A 20,309-nucleotide genomic window follows, 5' to 3' on the forward strand; every position below is an offset into this window, starting at 1 on the left:
AACTACTCGGTATTGGCCGAGTATCTGATCAGAATTTGACCGAGTACTCGGCAAATTGGCCGAGTACCAAGTTGTTACCGAGTACTCGGTACGTCTCTACTTCATAACAAGATCAAATCAAAATCATTCTCATGGTTATTTTTTGAAAGTATGTTAATTGAACAAAATATTGTTTTAAAAGTAAAAAACTGGAGATTATGAACTGAAATTGTATTCCTTTATAGAAAAGTTGGGGGGGGGGGGGGGGGGGGAGAGAGAAACAGAAGGGACCAAATGAAAATTTTGTCATAGCTGTAAATTCATTATGAAAGGTTAGGTGATATTCAGTAAAAACTAAAGGGGGTTGAAGCTTTTTCATTGTAGCCATAAATTTGCAATATTAGGCTTCACTACAAATTAATTTGATAAATTTAGTTTTAAAAAAACTACAGGAAGTTGGGAAAATTTTGGTTTTTCATGAAATATGTTCAAAAATTTAAAAGTAAAATGAATGTAAAATGTGAAAAATTTATACAATATGAAGCAGATAATCTTCCATAAATGTTTAAGGACATTATGTATTTTGATTTGTAAAAATTTTAAGTGTGACACATTTAGTATTTTACATCAATGTACGAAAATGCTGATCTACTTGTACTGTGCTGTAATAGTGTAGAGAAGAAGTTTCTTTAGTACCTATAATCAGTGGGTATTACTATAAAAATCTTTGGTAACCACTTCAAACTTTTGACCTGGTTTTGATACTAAACAGCTTAAATAAGTTAAATATTCCAATCCAAAATTTCAACCCATGAAAGAATGAAATAAGCATATCTGTTTGTGAAGCAGAATAGCGTTCATCTGCCAATAGTTTCATCTATTAACTCTAGGTGAATTGTTTTTTTTTCTTTTTTTATATTCTTGTACATTGTAAAACAAATATGGTATGATCCAGAAATAATGAGCCTCATATTATACTGACATATGCACACCCTGCAGCTTTCTCTGCTTGACGGTGGTGGGGGCTGTTGGCTTTGCAGCAAAATGCAGATCACTTGCCTCCCAGCTTTCGGAGCGGTACCATCAGCTTTAACAGTAATCCCTATACAGTGGTGTGTGACACAAAGATATGGAAAGTTCTTAAGAGCAACTCAAAGTGATCAAATTTTGCTTCCGGTTTCCTTCCCTAACGTTGGCAATGCTTCAACAGGCATTTAGGACTGAGTGTCTGTCCTATTCGCAAGTAGAAAAGTGGCACAAGGCTTTTCGTAAATCCGGGAATTGGTGACTGACGAACCCCAGTCTGGACGCCTGTTACAGACTGAATGGGCAACGAATGTGAATTTTTGGTCTTTGAGTTTTCTGGTGTGTGAATCTCTACCAAGTAGCAAAAGCCCTGGACTTACCAGAGGCAACAGTGAAACACATTGTTATGGAGAACTTGTACATGCAGAAAGTCTGCGGGAAACTTGAGCCGAGAGTTCTGACTGAAGAAGTTCCGAGTCAAAGTTTCCATGGTACCCTAGCCTTCCTACAGTCCAGGCTTGTGACCTTCTGACTTCTTGTTTCTACTATTAAAATCAGCCCTGAAAAGGAAACGTTTCGACTCCATCGAGGACATCCAAGCACATGTCATGGCTGCCATTGCACATATCCTAGAACAGGACTTCAGGGATGCCTTTGAGTCATGGAAAAGCCGCGTACAAAAGTATTTTGTTGCAGGAGGTGCCTGTTTTTAAAACTATTATTTAGTTGTACCGATCAGCTCAATAAATCTGTCTTTTTAAACGAAGGCTCATTACTTTTGGATCGTACCATGTATATATATATATATGTTTAAATATTTATGATATAAAAGCTTATTTTGCATTTTTTCCCTCTCTTTAAACAGTGTTCCAATGTTGCTGGAGACACAAAAAATTCAAATGCCCCTCCACCCACACAGTTAACGAAGATTAAATATAGTGGAGCTTCATACCTAAAAAAGTATGACAAACGGCAAACATCATCTAGATTCAATATTTCTAAAAATAGAGAACTTCAGAAACTTCCACTCTTAAAAGGTTAGTCTTTTATTTGTGTTTTATATTTTACTTGTAATACATTTAAAATAAATCCATTTTGCGAAAATATTGATGAAACATATCGTATATGCTATGAAGTATTACTTTTAGTTTTGATATTTTTTTTAAAAAAGAACTTCCATTTGTAATAAACTTTCCCAAACATGAAGCAAAACACGAAGATCTGAAAAAAGCTTTGCTGATTTGGTTCAAGCAAACTAGGTCACAGAATGCTCCAGTATCAGGTCCTTTGTTGTTGGAAAAGGCTGATGAAATGGCGAAAGGAATTCAATTCAAGTTCTCAGCAAATCCAGGCTGGTTGGAACGTTTTAAGAAAAGGAACGGTGTTGTTCTGAAAAACGTTTGCGGGAAAGCTAACAATGTTTTACCCACTATGACCAATTAGTGGTTGCAGTCCAAGTTACCCTCCATAATTCAAGAATACGACCCGGAAGATGTCTTCAACGCCGACATAACTGGATTGTTTTATAGATTCTTACCCAACAAAACTTTAGCATTTGAAGGAAAGTCATGTTCTGGAGGAAAAATTTCTAAACATAGATTTACATTATTGATAGGCTGTAATTCAGGTGGTTCTGAAAAATTACCATTATTTATATTAGGGAAGAGTTTAAAACCCCGGTGTTTTAAGAATGTAAGGACTTTGCCAGTTGAATACAGGGCCAAAAAAAAGCATGGATGGTGGCTACCTTATTCAATGACTGGATTATCAAGTAGAATAAATGATTTTTATGAGAAAAGCGTAAAGTCCCACTTATCATCGATAACTGACCAGCACACTGTAATAATGCCGAATTAAAAACTGTTAAGCTTATATTTTTGCCACCAAACACCACAAGTGTTTTATAAACCATGTGATCAAGGTGTTATACAGAACCGGAAATTTAATTATCGAAAGCAACTGCATTGAAAATATTTAGTAACAATCGAAGCAAAGGAAGATTTTTCCATTAATTTATTGGATGCATTGCTTATGTTGCGCCCAGCATGGAATTTAGTGAAGCCAGCGACAGTAGAATATTGTTTTCACCATGCGTTTTTCTCCAAACCAGCACATTCTTCAGTATCTCAAGAATCAACCGACATTGAGACTGAGCCAACATGTAATCATCTTTTTGGGAAACTCTCAACATTACTTAGTTGTCTTGCACTGTCATTAAATGAATATGTTGCAGTGGATAATGATGTGTTTACAGCACCTGTTTTGACAGACAGAGAAATTTTAGAGATTGTGCATAATCCAAATGACTCCTCTAATGTAGGTTCTGACGATGAATCTGACAGAGCCAAAGTTGCAGTTCCTGTTCCTTTTTCTTCAGAAATGCAGAAAATGATAAAAAGTATGCGCAGTTATTTAGATGTGCATTCAAATGGTGAGATGACTAAAGCAATGGATGATGTCGAGCAATTTGTGGAGAATATGGCACTAAAAAAGACAATTAGAGACGTACCGAGTAGCACTTTGGCCAAGTGCCAAGTACTCGGCCTTTCATTACTCGACCGAGTGCTGAGTACTCGGCCTTTCGCTACTCGGCCGAGTTACTAAGTACCAATTATGTTTTAAAGGGAAACAACCAACAAACATGTGATGAATTTTGAACTTATTAGAATAGTAGTACAGTGAAACCTGTGTAAGTTGAACACTCGCGGTGCAGTACTTTGGTGGTCCACTTATAAAGGGCGGTAATGATTTTTAGTTTTTATTTTTATCATTTCTAGCACCATGTATTCCTTTTTTGAGTAATTCACCCATTTTCTTTCTGTTCTACTCACTTTCATTGTTTAACATTATTTAAAGGGAAACAGTAATTAAAAATACTATTCAAATAATTTTGTTATTTTTTTCCTTGTTTTTAACTATATTAGACACTATATGTAGTTTTAGAATTTCCATAAGTGCCGGTTAATTTTCTCTGACTTTCTCCATTTTCAGTTAATTTTAATATAATATTTCATACTTTTTATTAATCTCAAGTTCAACTAACTTTCTTTTTCAAGCCTTTTTTGTACAACTTATAGCACAAAGAGCAATAAGCGCAACTCCCAGTTCATAAAGGCAAAATTAAAATGCCCTGTCTGTTAATCCCTTGCACCAGAAACATGTAACTTTACTTATCAGCAGGCGTACATCTGCGTACCCGCAGAGCGAGGGACCCGCATCCTTAAAGGGGCTAACGGTCCTAAAACTTGAAGAAAAAAACTAGCACTTCTAGACTTATTCACTTTACAAATAGACATTGCTGGCCACTAGGGAGGGGCCCTGCATATTTTGTTGCAGAGGGGACTAAAATGTATAGATCCTGGCCTGCTCTTTTTAGCACAATTCCTGTGTTGCCACAACATATTGCAACTGAAAGAAACGACTTTGAACTTTTCTACTGACACCTATTTTCATTGAAGAGAGTACAAAAAGCTATCTCAAATAGAACAACAAATGAAAAAAAAGTTTGGAGAATAAAGAGCAGCATAAGCTTTATGCTGCTGTTTATTTAGTAAAATGCTAGCGTCTCATCAAAGCATTAAAAACATTTTTGGAAAGCTATCAAAAAAAAAAAATAAATAAATAAAGAAAGAAAGAAATAATAATAATAATAATAATAATAATTAATAAATAATAAAATAAAATAATTTGCTGAAGAAAGTTTAAAAAAATAAACCAAGTGGTCAACTTACAAAGGGTTTTTTACAATACTTCAAACCAAATTTGGTGTGCATTAGTGGTCAAGATAGACAGGTGGTCAAGATAGAGAGGTGGTCAAGTTAGAGAGATTTTCCTTTATTATATGAGATAGGACTAATTCCGTTCCTGACAAAAGCGGTCAACATAGACAGGTGGTCAACTTACAAGGGTGGTCAACTTTACAGGTTTTACTGTATTGACCTCCTTGTCCATATAATAGTTTTTAAAACTAAATTCCTGCTGAAATTTAATTATGCATTATTTAAAAAATATTGTTTCATGTCAAAAATTTTACAAAAAAAATTATTTTTAAAATTAAAAATAAATAAATAAAAGGTATGATTAATCAAGTTATAATTAAAACAAATTATACCAATCTTATTATAGTTCTAGACCACCAAACATAAATAATTTTTAAAAGCAAATAAAACAAATGTGCAGGAGCACTGCAGACACCTGTTTCTGCATTACAAGGAACGTCTTTTTCAGTGCATAAAATGTGAGCTAAAGAACGTAAAGACATTCGACGAAAAAATCAGACTTTTGTTGTATGCCTTTAAATCTACGAGCTCACATTTTGTGCACTGTAAAAAGAACTCCTTGTAATGCCAAAACACGTGTCTGCACAGTGCTTTTAACGTTGTTTTATTTCCTTTTATTTTTTAAGCAAAGGTATTTTTATGTTTCTTATAACTAATTTTTGTTTGTAGCAAAAATCCATTTTTAATATAAAAACTCTATATTTTCTATACTTACCTTTTTTGCATGGTTTTTAATAAATAAGTTTTATTAACTTTGGGGACATAAACTTCATTATTCTCAAAATTTAAATTTGACATGTAAATGATTGCAGAATATTTTATATGGTTGCACTTTTTTATAAATTTTAATATCTGTCTTAGACAATATTCTATTTTTTTCAACTACTTGGTATTGGCCGAGTATCTGATCAAAATTTCGCCGAGTACCGAGTACTCGGTAAATTGGCCGAGTACCGAGTAGTTACCGAGAGTACTCGGTACGTCTCTAAAGACAATTCAGAAAAAGATAACTGACATGTTCCCTAAAACACAATAATTTTTTACTTACATTTCATTCCAATGAACATCACCTACTAGTTGTTTAAATGAAATTCGAAATAAAATTTGTAGTGAAAATATTCATAAGTATTGTATTTTTTATAAGAAATTTTTTAACACTAAGTTCTTTTAACACGAAAAAATATTTTGGTCCCCTCAGTTTCATGTTAAACGTATTCCACTGTACTTAACATAGGTGGAAATACCCTTACTTACAAATATTAAATTTGATCCTGGAAACTGATTCTAAAGGTTAACATTATCCATTGCCCAATAAAGTTCTGATGTATCTGATTTGAAATTAAAAAAAAAAAAAAAAAAATAACTGTTTGCAGATATTCCAAGTCTTAATTTCTTGATTAAATTATTCTTTATTTTAGATGCTCAGCAACAGGAGTGGGAAGATTTATTTATTCAAAAGCTTCGGCAATGTTGTGTTTTATTTGATTTTGCTACGGATCCCCTCAGTGACTTGAAGTACAAGGAGGTTAAGCGTGCAGCTTTAAATGAAATGTTAGAATATATTTTCGCTCAGCGTGGTGTCATAACTGAGGCTATATATCCTGAAATAGTTCATATGGTAAGTACAATTTTTCTGCATGAATGGTAGAGGTGCAGATTAGCGGTCGCCACTCGCCAATTGGCGACCAAAAATTTTTAATGGCTACCAAAGATTTCAGCGCCGATCGCCACCGGGTGACCAAAGGGGAAAAAATCCCCCCAAGTTGAAGTTATCGATTGCACTGTGCTTTCGGAACCAGTTTTTCATGCTGTGGCCCGCTAGGCCGTTTTTGAAGGGCGCAGCGCCATGCCCTTCTTTTAGATCGCGAAATGCGCTCTGCCCTTTTCAAAAATAAGAAATTGCACCTTTGGTTTTTAAAAAATGCCTCAACCATCGTTTTGACCTGCCGCGATATCGGGGCAATTTTATTTGTCCAGCGATCGTCTGCAAAAACGCCAATGTCTTATCCTTGTTCCCAGAATTTCACCTTGAAAACGGCCCCATAAACAAAAGGGGAAGCAAATACCTAGGGGAAGAAGGGATGAGATTCTCAGAATTCAAAGAGGCTTATCAGTAGGAAACAAAGGCATGTTCTTCCCTTCTACTGAGGGCTTGTTTTTGTAAGGTTGTGGGAAGGAGTGGAATCTTCTGGGAAGGGAGAGATCTTTGCTTCATTCCTTCCCATCTTTGATCTTCTGAGAATCAACAATGAGAAAGGGAATAGGACAATTTCCTAACATTTCAGCCCTTTGTGTCCGTTTTTCGTCTGCACGTGGAAATTAGGCTTAGCTAATTATAGCGCATTGCTAGTGATTGTGTAGCAATCTTTTAACATCTGTTTCTGGAAAGTTAACTTTCTGATTGTTTCCTAAGAAGAACATAGTACAAAGCTTACTGGGCTAAAATACAAGGGTATTTTTTTAATATCTCGGATTTTTAACCCCATCCCCCCCCCCCCCCCCAAAACCGTTTGAAATGGAAACATCGCATTGACAGGACGTTCATTCAATTCTTTCCTTTTTGCTAAGTATTTTAATTATCTTTGTGTATGATTCATACAACAGATTATTTAAAACACTTATTGACATAATAAAAAGCATACTTTTGACTTATTTGTGCTTTTTTCTAACTGAAATAATCTTGCACTGTTTCTTTTTCATTCATAAATATTATATAACTGATTTTTAAAAAAATCACAAAATTAAAATGGCAAAATATTAAATTTTCAGAAAAATTGTCTGAGATTAAAATCTTAGCTTGGCCCAAGCTGTTTATGCATTGCATTTAGGAGCGCATACATCTGCGAACACATTTGTGTTATGAATTTGAACAACTCCAAGACTAGGAAATAGAACTCAAATAAAATCTTTTTAGTTTTGCAACTTGCTACCACTGCATTTTTGAAGCACTGCACACAGTATTTTAAGTTAATTATTCTATTTGAAGTGTAATATATTTAAAAAAGAAGAATTTATACTCATCACAATTTTGATGTCTACTAAAATACTTAATGGCACAATGCACATTACTAGGCAGTTTCTTTGGTAGGAAGGGGGGGATCAGTTATTAAATACTGTTCTTCTTAAATTGAAATTCAAAAGGTTTTGAAATGCATAGAGTTTTTTTTTTTTTTTACTCTTGTAGGTAGTTAAAATTATGGCCTGAAAAGTGTTGAAAAACACCCGAAGCCAAGTTTCAGCATTAGCTAAATGTTCCTATGGAGTGTGGAAAATGTGCTTAGCTTAGTTGGCATTTGTGTGTGGGGGGGGGGGGTGAGCTAACGCTATTCTGAACACAAGTGCGTTTTCAGGATGAAATCACATTTAATTCTAAAGTCAGTGGTGACGGCGATCAAGGTGGGGGGGGAGGTCATGGTGCAGGACTAGACTGTTTGAATTTTTGCAAGGTGTTTTAAGTGTTATTTCTCCTCTTAATTTTTTGGGGGGGGGGGCGAGGGTTGAGGGGCGCTCAGTTCTTTTTGAGTGGTGCATCATTGGTCTTGGATGGGGGGGGGGGACACCGCGTTGAAATAGTGCCCTTTTTTTAAAAAAGTGCCCCTTTCAAAGGCCAGCACCTTGCCCTTTTTTTCCTAGAGTGAACACTAGTAATCACTCGTCTAGACGCGACGTCACTTACTGACCTGCAAGAAAAGTTGAAATGTTGCCCCTCTCCTCGCTGATTCGTTGACCACTTCCCGTTTGCTACACCTACACTGCGTTAGGGGCTTAGAGCATTGATCGGGGAGGGGGGGTGAAAACTGACCCCCCCCCCCCCCCCCCCCCCCCCCGCGGTCCAGCAGATATGATCCCCGAACCCAATTAAGGTCAACACCGCAGCATCTGCAGACTTGATTTCAGTTCTTAAAAACGAAGACAACCAGCATCAAGTCAGTTCATTTTTCATTATTATAGAAAAAAAATTTTTTTTTTTTTTTTTTTTTTTGGAAAGATTACTGTAACGTGTGTGACTAACTAAACATGGCATCAAATACATTATTTTTCTGCTGTATAATACGCTATCGATTTAAAAATCAATTTTTAGAAGTACCAAATTACTTTAAAGTGGCCGACTTACACCGGTGTCATGAAACTTTTCACGACTTGCTTCGCGAAAATCTGCTTCCCTTGTTCCTCTTACATCTTGCAAATATTTTAATATAATTTTTTTTTTCAATCTGAAAATATTTTGACAGATGCAGCGTTAAATTAGCTTATTTAATGTTTAATTTTCATGACTTTATTTAGGGAGCCATATTAAATTTGAAATCGTACTTCGTGCGAAAAATTGCACTTCGTGATTTAGATTTCAATCCTTTTACACCTTGTAAATATTAAAAATATTTCTTAAAATCGGAAGTTATTTTGCGCAGGCTAAATTTAATTAGCTTATTTCGTGTTTGATTTTAATGAATGGATTTATTTTTGGATCCATGCTTCCTTTGTAATCGTACTTCGCGGGGAACTGCACCTCGTGGTTGAGTTTAATAGTTTTGCATCTTGTTCATTTCTTAATATTTTTGACAAATGAAAGTTATTTTGACGTATACTACCTTAGATTAGCTTGGTCTATGTTCCATTTTAATAAAAGAATTAATTTTGAAGCCACGCTTCCTTTGTAATCGTACTTTGCGGGGAATTGCACCTCGTGGTTGAGTTTTCAATCCCTTTTGATCTTGTACAGATTTTAATATTTTTGATAATCGGAAGTTATTTTGGCACAGGCTGCCTTAAATTAGCTTATTTTTATGTTTATTTTAAAGACTTGATTTATTTTTGGAATCGTGCTTTCTTTATAATCGTACTTCGCGGATAACTATAACCACGTGGTTGAGTTTTAAATCCTTTTGCATCTTATACATATCTTAATATTTTTGACAGACGAAAGTTATTTAGACAAATGCAACCTTATAATAGTTGTTTTATGTTCTATTTTTATAAAACAATTTATTTTTGAAGCCATGCTTCCTTTGTAACCGCACTTCGCGGGGAGCTGCACCTCGTGGTTGAATTTTCAATCTTTTTGCATCTTGTACAATTGTCTTCATATTTTTTATAAGCAAAAGTTATTTTGATGTGTGCTACCTTATATTAGCTTGTTTCATGTTCCATTTTAATAAAAGAATTTATTTTTGGAGCCATGCTAACTTTGGAATCGCACTTTGAGGATAATTGCATCTTGTGCTTTAGATTTCCTTTTGCATCTTGTACCAACATATTTTAATTTTTTTGGCAGTCGGAAGTTGCCAGATTTATTTTAAGTTTTTTTTAAATAAATAATAAATGCAATTATTTTCGGGAAACGTGCCGACATTGCACACCAGTTTTGCTAATCTTTTTGCATTTTTTAAATACTTCAGAAGTTTTGATAATTGAAAGTTATATTTTAATAACTAAAAAGTAATAAATCCTGTTCATATATTTATTTTTACAGGCTTTATTTTAATCAATTTAATTTTATAATAAAATATTAAATCTAAACATATTTTTTTTGCTGTTGAATTTGAAATGTATTATTTCTATAAACGATACTAAATGTCGTATGTTGATAGGCAGATTTCTAGAGTAGTGGATAGCTACTTTATTATTAGTTCAATTCTAATTCAAACTTTTAAAATAACTATTTGTTCGCAAACTACAAATATTTTTCTAGTTTGTTTTTATTATGTGGTTTTGAATTTTAAAATTTGGTTCTACAAATTTAAATTTGCAAATATGTTGACTAGGGGGATTCCATGAAAAGTGAAACCAGTAGGTCAAACAAATATTAGATTTTTAACTTAATGTGTTCCTCCATCCTATTTCAATCCAAATCATTCTCAGATTTCTTCAATGAGAGAAGGAAAATACTTACCAATCTTCACTGGTACTGATTTTTATTGTGCTAAGATTTTTAATATATAGATATATAAAATATATGTACAGTGAAGCAGAGTTTATATGTTTTTGAAGGGACTGTATGAAAAAAGTGTATAAGGGGAAAAACATACAATGGGTATGCATTAAAATGTATTGGATTCTGCAGGGACCAATTCAAAAAACGTACCAAAGAGAAATGTATAAACGGTGCTTTTCTGTATATATATATATATGTGTGTGGGTGTATGTTTGGCTACCAAAAATTTGAAGTGGCTACCAAAGTTTTTGGTGTTGGTAGCCACTGGCTACCAAAGAAAAATACTAGTCTACACCTCTAATGAATGGGTGATTGTATTCCGGCTATACACAAGAATTTTGAATATTTTCCCATGTGTTAATGCAGGAAATTAGTTATTGAATGTATTGAATCTCCCCACGTTCGAAAATTCTTCTCATTAGTTTTGGCAATTAATTTTGTATTTGTTACCCCCCTTACCTTACCTCTAATGAACCTATCGTTAGGTGATGAACGATAGGTTCCGACGGTAGGGTTTCCGATTCAATGAATAAGGTGGTTAGAGTGTCAATTCCAGGCAATATTATCAGGCATCGAATTAATGAGATGACACTTGAAATTTAAAAAAAGTTGGTTCATATACCACTAATAACTGGTAAAATTTTATTTCAAGTTGATGAATCAAACATACATTAAAAGAGAACTACTCTTGCTAATGAGGACGGCATTCAATATCATTATACTTTCTGAAAAAAAAACTTTCTCAGCTTGCAATTGGTGATCAAATGTTCAGCATTACAGCTAAATAAATAAAAGGCAACAGGATCCAGTGTTACAATTGCACATGTGCTTGCAGTGATGGAGCAGCTGCAATGACGGGGAATGTGAAAAAGTCTATATTGAATGCAAAAAATCTAATTTCAATTTTTAAAACAGTTTGGTGTGGCAGAACTTTTGGACATGATTAATTTTAAGCAGTACTTCAAGTTGACTGGCATAGAACAATCTGACTGGGTTCATGATCCGATGACGCATCAGCAAGGAACTTTCTTAAAAAGAATGAGAGAATTTATTGACCTCATGTGCATCCACTACCAGGTTTGTTTGGTTTAAAACCGTGGTTTAAACCAAGCGTTTTTTTTTAACCATGTGGTTTTTTCAAAAATCTTTTTTTTTGAAAAATTTTATTGTTTTTCTCCAAATCTTTTCATAAATTTTACATATTATTGCAAAGAATAAAATCCAATTAATGCAAAGTAACTGGCAAAGCTTTATGGATAAATTACAGATTTAATAAATTTAGAAACTTATTTTTTTTTTAAGGTAATGCAAGTTTGTGAAATAGTTTTTATTTTATTATTATTTATTTTTTTTTTTTTTTTAAATTTATGCAGCTTTTCTGTTAAGTACATAAATGTACAAGGCAGACTAAGTTTTCCTCCAAGTATCTCTTTTGTAATTTTTATTCATCATTATTTTTCTGTCTTTTGCGTTTCAAAATAGTCCAAAAAGCAAATTTCAAAAAAAAAAAAAAACTTCTTGTACCACCTAATTTGTTTGATGACATAAGATTTATTGAGATAGATTATGTACCATTGAAGCAATGCATAGCGTAAAAATATCTTGACAGTAGAATATTTAAATGACGAGTGGAAAAAAAAACTAAGGAAGTCCAAGAATACTTAGAGTAGGCACAAAATTGCACTTATACCTGCACACTTTTTGCATCCCCAATAGACGATGCAGTCAAAGCAAGAAGAGAAAATTTATAAAACTATGGAAACAGAAAACATCCATGTAACTCTGCTCTTATAAATAAAAAAAAAAAGCCAAATTTTCACTTTTCAAAAAAAAATTTTTTTTCCCAATATAATAAAAGAACTCTCATTTATAAATGGTAAAAGAATCAATAAACATTAATGTTTATGACATCCTTCGTTATAGAAATATGTTAAGAGTATTTTCATTTAAGTTTGTACTGAGGCTTTTAATTAAAATGGTTTTTTTTCTTTGATAAAAAAAATTGTATTCCTACATACATTTAACCAGGAGAAATAATAGTACAGTAGAAATAGGGCTCAGACCCAAACATCCAAAAAAAAAAAAAAAAAAAAAGTTTAAACCTGTTGCAAATTGTTTATTACCCTCCCGATAAGAATAGGTAAAAAGTCCCACCCCATAGTGCGTCGGGTTTTAGAATGGGGCATCTACAAATTGCTGTTTTGGGGGGTTTTTTTCGGAATTTTTAGAGTAAATCTCAAGTGGGAACATTATGTCATACTTAATTGAAAAGCATTAAATTAAAGGTGTTTGCCCCCCCCCCCCAAGAGGGATGGCACAGCCCACCAATGCTACAGAACCTCAATATCTCCATAAAATGAGGCAGTACCCCCCCCCCCCCCCCCCATACATTTCAAGTGGAAATATCATTTTGTGGTAAGTTAAAGTTAGAAATCCAGTGTGTCCATTCTCCTAGTGCAATGGCGCACCTCCTCCCAAAGCTACCACCCCCCCCCAAATAAAATAATACTCCAGTTCCCCCTCCCCTCCTTTCCATTTCAAGTTTCCGTTTCATGGTAATTTAAAATGCATTAAATCAGGACTCCACCACATAAGAACAGTAGCTTACCTCCCAAAATGAAATAATATACAGTAAAGCACCCTTTATACGTTTCTCTTTTATACATTTTTAAAATTGGTCCCTGCAAAGTCTAATACACATTAACCTATACCTATTATACATTTTTTCGTTTGTACGCTTTTTTCATACAGTCCCTTCAAAAAATTAGAAACGGTGCTTCACTGTACTTAAAGATGCAATTGTTGATTTTAGAATACAAATTCAGGGTCCCCCCCTCCCACAGCGATGGCACACCCCTCAAGTGTGACAAAGTACCCATCCAGAATAAAAGCCCTCAAAAAAGAAAGAAATACCTTTTGAAAAAAACTGCCTCAAAAATTCCAATGACGCAATCTGCGCCGTGGACCCCCCCCCCCCCCCCCCCCCCCCCGCATCACTCCGGTTAATTAGCAATTTTTTCTATGAGAGTTTATTATTTTACTATTGTAGAGTGGTTTCTGCGACTTTTGAGTATTTTTTTAGGTAATAGAAATTATTTTTATTTAAAAAGGAGGATAATTTTGCCCCCTCCCTTCCAAAACCTAACTCGCAAAGTGCTGGAACTTTTTACCCCTTCTTGCTGGAAGGGTAAGAACTAATTTGCAACAGGTTTTAACTTTTTTTTTGGATGTTTGGGTTTGGCCACTTTTTGGCCTAATTTTACTGTACTATAATGTCTACAATGAAAAACATAATTATTTTCTTAAAACCTACTTGTCCTGTTTCTATAATTGTTGTCACTGATACATTAGGTAAAATCTTTAAACAAAATGTGCTTTGATCTTTTGATTTTTAAAGTTGAATGTACATCAGGCTTATGATTCATTTGTAGATACTGCAAAATACTTTCCATGTTTAAGAATGTGGTTTTAATTTTACTTTTTTATTTATAGTAGATAGCTATGATTATGAGGAAATTAATTTGCAAGAATTAATTCTTGATTATTTGTAATTAATAATTTCTGAACTATCACCGTAAATTATTTCTTTGATTATTTATACCAAGACCCATTTACGTATTGTATTTTTTAATAATAGTAAAATATTTTCAAACAATATTCTGCTATAGAAATCTATAAGTATGAGGAAATGAAATTGTAAGATTTTACTCTTAATTATTTAATTAATTATGAATAAATTAGGTACAAATATGAATATTAAACGTTTTTTAATTATTAATACATAAAATCTTCATGATTTTCCTAAAAGAAAATTGTTTTTCTTACAAATAGTTATAAAAACCAAATAAACCCGGTTTTTATACCAACCCTGTCCACCCCAGTGGCATAAACGCCACGACACGGCGACGATGTCGCGGACAACCGAACTCTATCGCGGACAGTTCTGTTCGCACTAACAAAATAAAAGTTGTCCGCAAAAAAAAAAAAAAAAAAAAAAGATGGTCTGCAGTGAAGAACATAGTAAGAAAAAAAAATATAAAGTATCTGTGCACACAACTCAAAACTCTCTGCAAGTATTTGAAAATTTATACAGTGGGTACGTAAAATTTTCAGTAATGCAATGCTTATTGTGCTTTCAATCATTTATCCATGAAAGCAAGAAAATAATTTAATTAATTTATCTACATATTTTCAAGATAACCATTGTTTAATATTGATATTAATTTAAAAATTTTGAGCAAAATACATATTTGCAGCAAATGTATCTGCACAGGGGATACGTGCGCGCGTGTGCGTCTACATTATCTAGCTATGGTGAAGAAAAAAAAAGCTGTCCACAACTGTGCAACTGTCGGACATAATGAACTGCTGACACATGGAGAGAATGATCTCACACGTGATTGTTCTTGTTCGCCTGCCTGCAGCAATTATAAACCATAACAAAACATTATAAACTATAACAAAACGGTCCTTTTCAAATTGTTTACTGAAAAAGCAAATCTGAAATCAAAATAACGCATATTTCTGTGTACAAAAAAAAAGTCGGCTACATTTCTATGATGCAAGCGATATATAACTAACACAGTGAATAATTTTGCTTGTTTGTTTTTATCATATCTTAGCAGTGGTGTTGTTATAAAGGTCTCTAAAAACGCAGTGTAAGAACTTTTTCTTCCCGCTAATGACTTAAAAAAAAGCATTTGTCAGCGCATTGAAATGTGATCGAAATGTGATCGCTTCAAATACAGTTAACAGCTTTAAAATTATTGCCATTTAGTGCCTGGTGTTAATACTCATCCTTTTTTTTTCTCACGACTCCGAATTTTCGATGAATATGTCAGTGATATTAATAAAATTCAATATGCAACCCTGTTAAATGGTAATTCTAAAATTACTTTTATTTTGATAAACTTTTTTATTTAATGTTTTTATACTTTTAGTGCTTGTATTTTGAAAAATCCAATCTGATTGCATCTGATATGAGAATCAAAATTTTCTCTTTTTTTTTCAACCTAACTTTGCTTCATATAGAGGCAAATAAATGAAAAGTCCATTAAAACCATCATTTTCAAGATTTTAAAACGAAATTCGGTTTTTGTTTGAGTCGAAAATTTAAATGCTGAATAGATGGTTTAATTTTAGTTTTGCTGCAACTGTCTCTATAGATATTAATGATCTGTTTATCATACGCTTCTAAAATGCAATTCTAAAACAATTTTTAAAAAATTAATTCTTTTATGAGCCGTTTTTATATTTCAAAAAATGAATTTATTTTTCACAAATAAAATGAACCCTGTGAAAAATCCTGGACAGACACCTGTTCAATAGCCAACGCATATTTGCAAATGTCAGGTGCCCACCAAGGACAGAGGGGTGAGGGGTCATCAGATTGCACCATTGAAACTTTCAGGGGGAGGTAATTTGAGAAAGATTTTGGTCTCAGTTTTGGGGGGGGGAGGTCTCTTTCTTGAGGGGGGAGTGCTTCAAAGAATTTAGAGAAGTGCACCATCTTCTTTGGGGGGGGGGGGGGTCCTGCCTTATTTCAAAAATAATTACTTAAAAAGAGACTTGTTTATTATTTTTTTTATTGAAACCACGCCCGAAATGTTGCAGACAGATTATGAAGCTCTAAAAGATTGTCGCAGACAGCTACAAAACTTTTTGCCACTGGGCTGTCCACTACCCATACTTATAGTTTAGTGAAGTGCCTTTGTGCACATATTGGATGTTAAACAGCGTACTTATAAATCTCTGTTTACGTTATGCATGGCCAGTTACTGTTCCATTTTTAAAATGACGTGATATAGCATTGACACTTTTAAAAAACAAATATCATGCCTAGATTCTCAATTTAAAAACGTCAAGCTGTTTCAAACATACAACTGAATAGAAGGTGCCACTGTGCCTCAAAGCAAGCACAAGTGTCTTGGTTGTGTTAAGTGAAAGTTTTGGACTTAGTGGCCGTAATAAGCACTAAAATTCATGACGAACTTCAATTAAATTTCTAAAGAAACTAAAATATCTAAAAATTATTTAATTTATTTAAAATATTAATTATTACATCCTTACGGAAATGCTGTTTTTTTTTTTTTTCTCTCTTTCTTGTCTTGACTAGGGAATGATGAAAGCATTGTTTATATGAGGGTTATAAGTGTTTTGGCCAGTGGTGGTTTTAACCATGGATAAAACTGGTTAAATCTGGCTTGGATAAAATCAGTTTTGTCCAGTTTTGACTTTCAGATGTGAAAGAGGAAGTAATAAAATTTTTACTCAAAATAAAAGTACATAATTAAAAGAACATAAAACATCAATCCCATAATCAGTCACTATTCATTTTAAGTAAACAGTTAATTTTACACCTTGGGCAAGTAATAAATTGCAGCATGTTTAAGAAGGTTAGTCACATCATAGGAGAAATATATCATAATTCTTTTAAAATATGTTTCGAACAGTGTAAATAGCACATATAGTGCAGCTCTGGTTAGTTGAGCTGTGACCTTGACTATGTTTACCTGTTTTGAGGGAGTTAAGTGAACAAAAGACGTGTTATTGGCTCGGATTTAGTTGGAATATTTTTGAAAAACTACTAAGAAAGTTTCTCAACTCAACTTAGCGCCAAAAACCCTATCCTATTTTCCGAAACAGAGGTAAACAGAGTCGGAGCTCAACTTCTCACAGCTGCACAATATTTGTTTTTAGTTTTATGCACACAAAACGAATTTTAAATTAAATCTAAAAAAATTCTAATTCATTGAATAGATGCTACGAGTTTTGTGAAGAATGGCTTTTGGTTTATATTGTATATGCTGTTCTGTATTAATAATAAATGAGTGTCTTTTGTCTTTGCTGTGAACAATTTTGAATGTTTAAAAAAAGTTAATTTGAATCAATAAATCAGTTTTAAAAATTATTTTAATTATGGTAGACAGTCATTCTATTTATTTTAATTATACATTAAAATGTGCAATGTTATGCACACAAACTGTATGAGTATACATATTAGTGTGCTTTTATAAGTTTTGGTCAGCTCTATGGTGGTTAAATCCAGTTTTGGCCAGTTTTAACTGGTTTTTGCCAGTGGCAAAGCCAAAATAGGTTTTGTCTGGCCAAAACTACAACCCTGGATTGACATATAAAACTTAGTTCAGTGTGACGCAAGGATTGAGCCAACTACCAAGTGTGCCTTAAAGTAAAAAAGGTTGAGAAGCACTGCTTTAAGGTGTACCCGCCGATCATTTTTTTTTTTTTTTTGTACTGTTTATTGTTTTTTAAGCTATAGCAGTCACAAGTAACAGTAAAACACATTTCGATTGCTCAACCCTCTTTTAAGCTATTGGCACCAAAATTGAATCCGCACCTTTACCCTCTAGGTTCAACGTATTAACCAAATTTGTTTGATTCACCCATTACTTCCTGGTATGTAACGGGCGCACTTAATGGAGAAAGTGTTTGATTGCTCCACTTCCCTTGGAGAAATTGAGACCAAAAACTAATGGGCACCAATTCACATGGGTGTACATATGTGCACCGAATTTTGTTCGATTTCATGCTGTAGTTTTTGCTCTAGAGCAGCCACAAAAAAACAAGTTGCACACATACATTTTCCAAAAATCGTTCAAAATGGACTCTCACTTCTCAAAACATGCAAATCTGTCAAAATTTGAAAATATTCAGGAATCCAATACTTTCTTCTATACATTAGATATAGAAGAAAGTAAAAAAGCAGAGGAATAATAAGTTTTTTTAAATAAAGAGTATTGTTAGTAGAGAGTTGTTAGTAAAACTATTCAAGAATATGTTGCCAAAATTTCATTGAAAATTCCAATTAGTTTAAATGCTATGAGCACTTAAAGTGACTGTGGAGATTCGAAAACATTCACAGCATTTTTAAATTGATGGGCAGTCTAGCTCAAAGAGTTTTTGATCAATCATTCTGAAATTTTGTGTGAATATTCTTCATGCAAATTTTCTCTGTATGAACCTAACTCTGTGATGATATTATTAATAAAAATATTTTTTTAATGCAAGAAACGTGAAACAAAAATGGTAGAAAAACATAACATTGTAATCAAACACCTCAAAAATATGCAATTTTCGTCTTTTTTTTTAAAGTACAATTAAGTTCATATTCTAGGGAAATATGTTGTTTATGAGAAAGAAAAACTAATGATTACAGATAAAAATTGTGGATTCGTAATGCCCACCAGCAATGAGCTCTGATGACGACCGCCCATGGTCAGTAGCTTCTAACTCCACTAATTCTGGTGGAAATGACTTCAAAAAAGTACAAGGTATACTTCAAAAAATGAATAAAATATCTCTAAGTTGGAAGAAATTCTGGTTACTTTTTTCCCGTTAAAAAAATCACAAAAAACACTAAAATTTCGACCTTCTAAACCTGACCCCCCCCCCCCCTCAACAACATTTTAAGTATGTGTGTTTTAGAAGTGTGATCATGAAAAGGGACTAAATGTTTTCTTCATATTGCAGGGGTAGAAGTAGTCCTATATATCCTATATTTCCTATATTTTCAAAAAAAGCATCAAAAGTGTCCTATATTTCCTATATTCTTATAGTTTGTTATAAAAAATGTAGAAAATTACCATTGAAAAGCCTTTTTGTCACTTGATTCGCACTTTCTTTCACGACTTGACAATTCAAGACTGCTTAAAAACAAAATGCTCGTTTATAATTTTTTTTTTTTTTTTTTTTTTTTTGGAATCTCTGCCAGCACCTGTCTCTTTAAATTTTGTAGAGTATTTTTCACAAAATTTTCAATTTGTTTTAAGAGAAAGCTTTAATGACCTATATTTTATGACAAGCTCTCCAAACTGTTGACAAAGCACTTTGCCAATAACTTTTCACTAACAACAATATGTGGAGGATTCAGCCACTATTAATTTTTTAAAAAAAGTTCTATTTGAAATACTTAAATGTAGGTAATTATGCAAAAAAAAAAAAAAAAAAAAAAAAAAAGAATAAATACATAAACAAATATATATATATAAATTAAATAAAATAAAAAGATAAATGAGCCCCGCCTGGATTGAAATTTTGAACTTCTTACTAAAATCAGAATTTTTCATTATTTGAACACTATACTTTTAGTAGAATTTGTTATTGAAAAAAAGGCTTTTCAGAAATTTAAAAAAAGAAATAAAATTTTTACAGGATCCTTGCATTGGTACGTCACCATCTTGTTAAAAATTTTGAGGAATGGGGATTGGATGTTACTTGGATGTAAATTAATTCATTTTTGAAAAAATACTTAGTAATGTTAAAAATTGATCAGCTTTCTAGATGTAAATACTTGGGTTTTTTAGTAGTGAAAGTCTTAGCACCTTTCATAAGATGTAGCATCAGTTGAAAGAGGTGTTTCTCGCAAACAAAAAAATACTGACGTAAGAAAGATCATCTTAAAGCATTGACTCTATAATAAGAGTTTTAAGGTTAATTAAGGTTCTGCAATTGGAAGAGCAATAAATTATACATGCATTACCAAGGAAAGAGTTCCATTTCATCATGATTTATCATAGTACTAAATACAAAATTCATAAAGAAATGGGAAATTCTTGTAGAGATGCATAACAATC

General features: G+C 33.0%; 1 protein-coding gene across 2 annotated transcripts in view; it reads left to right on the forward strand.

Annotated features, from left to right (window-relative positions):
- LOC129225087 (serine/threonine-protein phosphatase 2A 56 kDa regulatory subunit gamma isoform-like) overlaps window positions 1-20,309 on the forward strand; it is an 89,523-nt gene that overhangs the window by 10,437 nt on the left and 58,777 nt on the right. For both annotated transcript variants that reach the window (XM_054859639.1, XM_054859640.1), the window contains exons 2-3: window positions 1,871-2,042; window positions 6,203-6,402. In XM_054859639.1, coding sequence (XP_054715614.1) covers window positions 1,871-2,042; window positions 6,203-6,402 — 372 coding nt within the window. The remainder of the gene's footprint in view (window positions 1-1,870; window positions 2,043-6,202; window positions 6,403-20,309) is intronic.

The sequence above is a fragment of the Uloborus diversus genome, chromosome 6, assembly GCF_026930045.1.
Source record: "Uloborus diversus isolate 005 chromosome 6, Udiv.v.3.1, whole genome shotgun sequence".
NCBI classification, from domain to species: Eukaryota; Metazoa; Arthropoda; class Arachnida; order Araneae; family Uloboridae; genus Uloborus; species Uloborus diversus.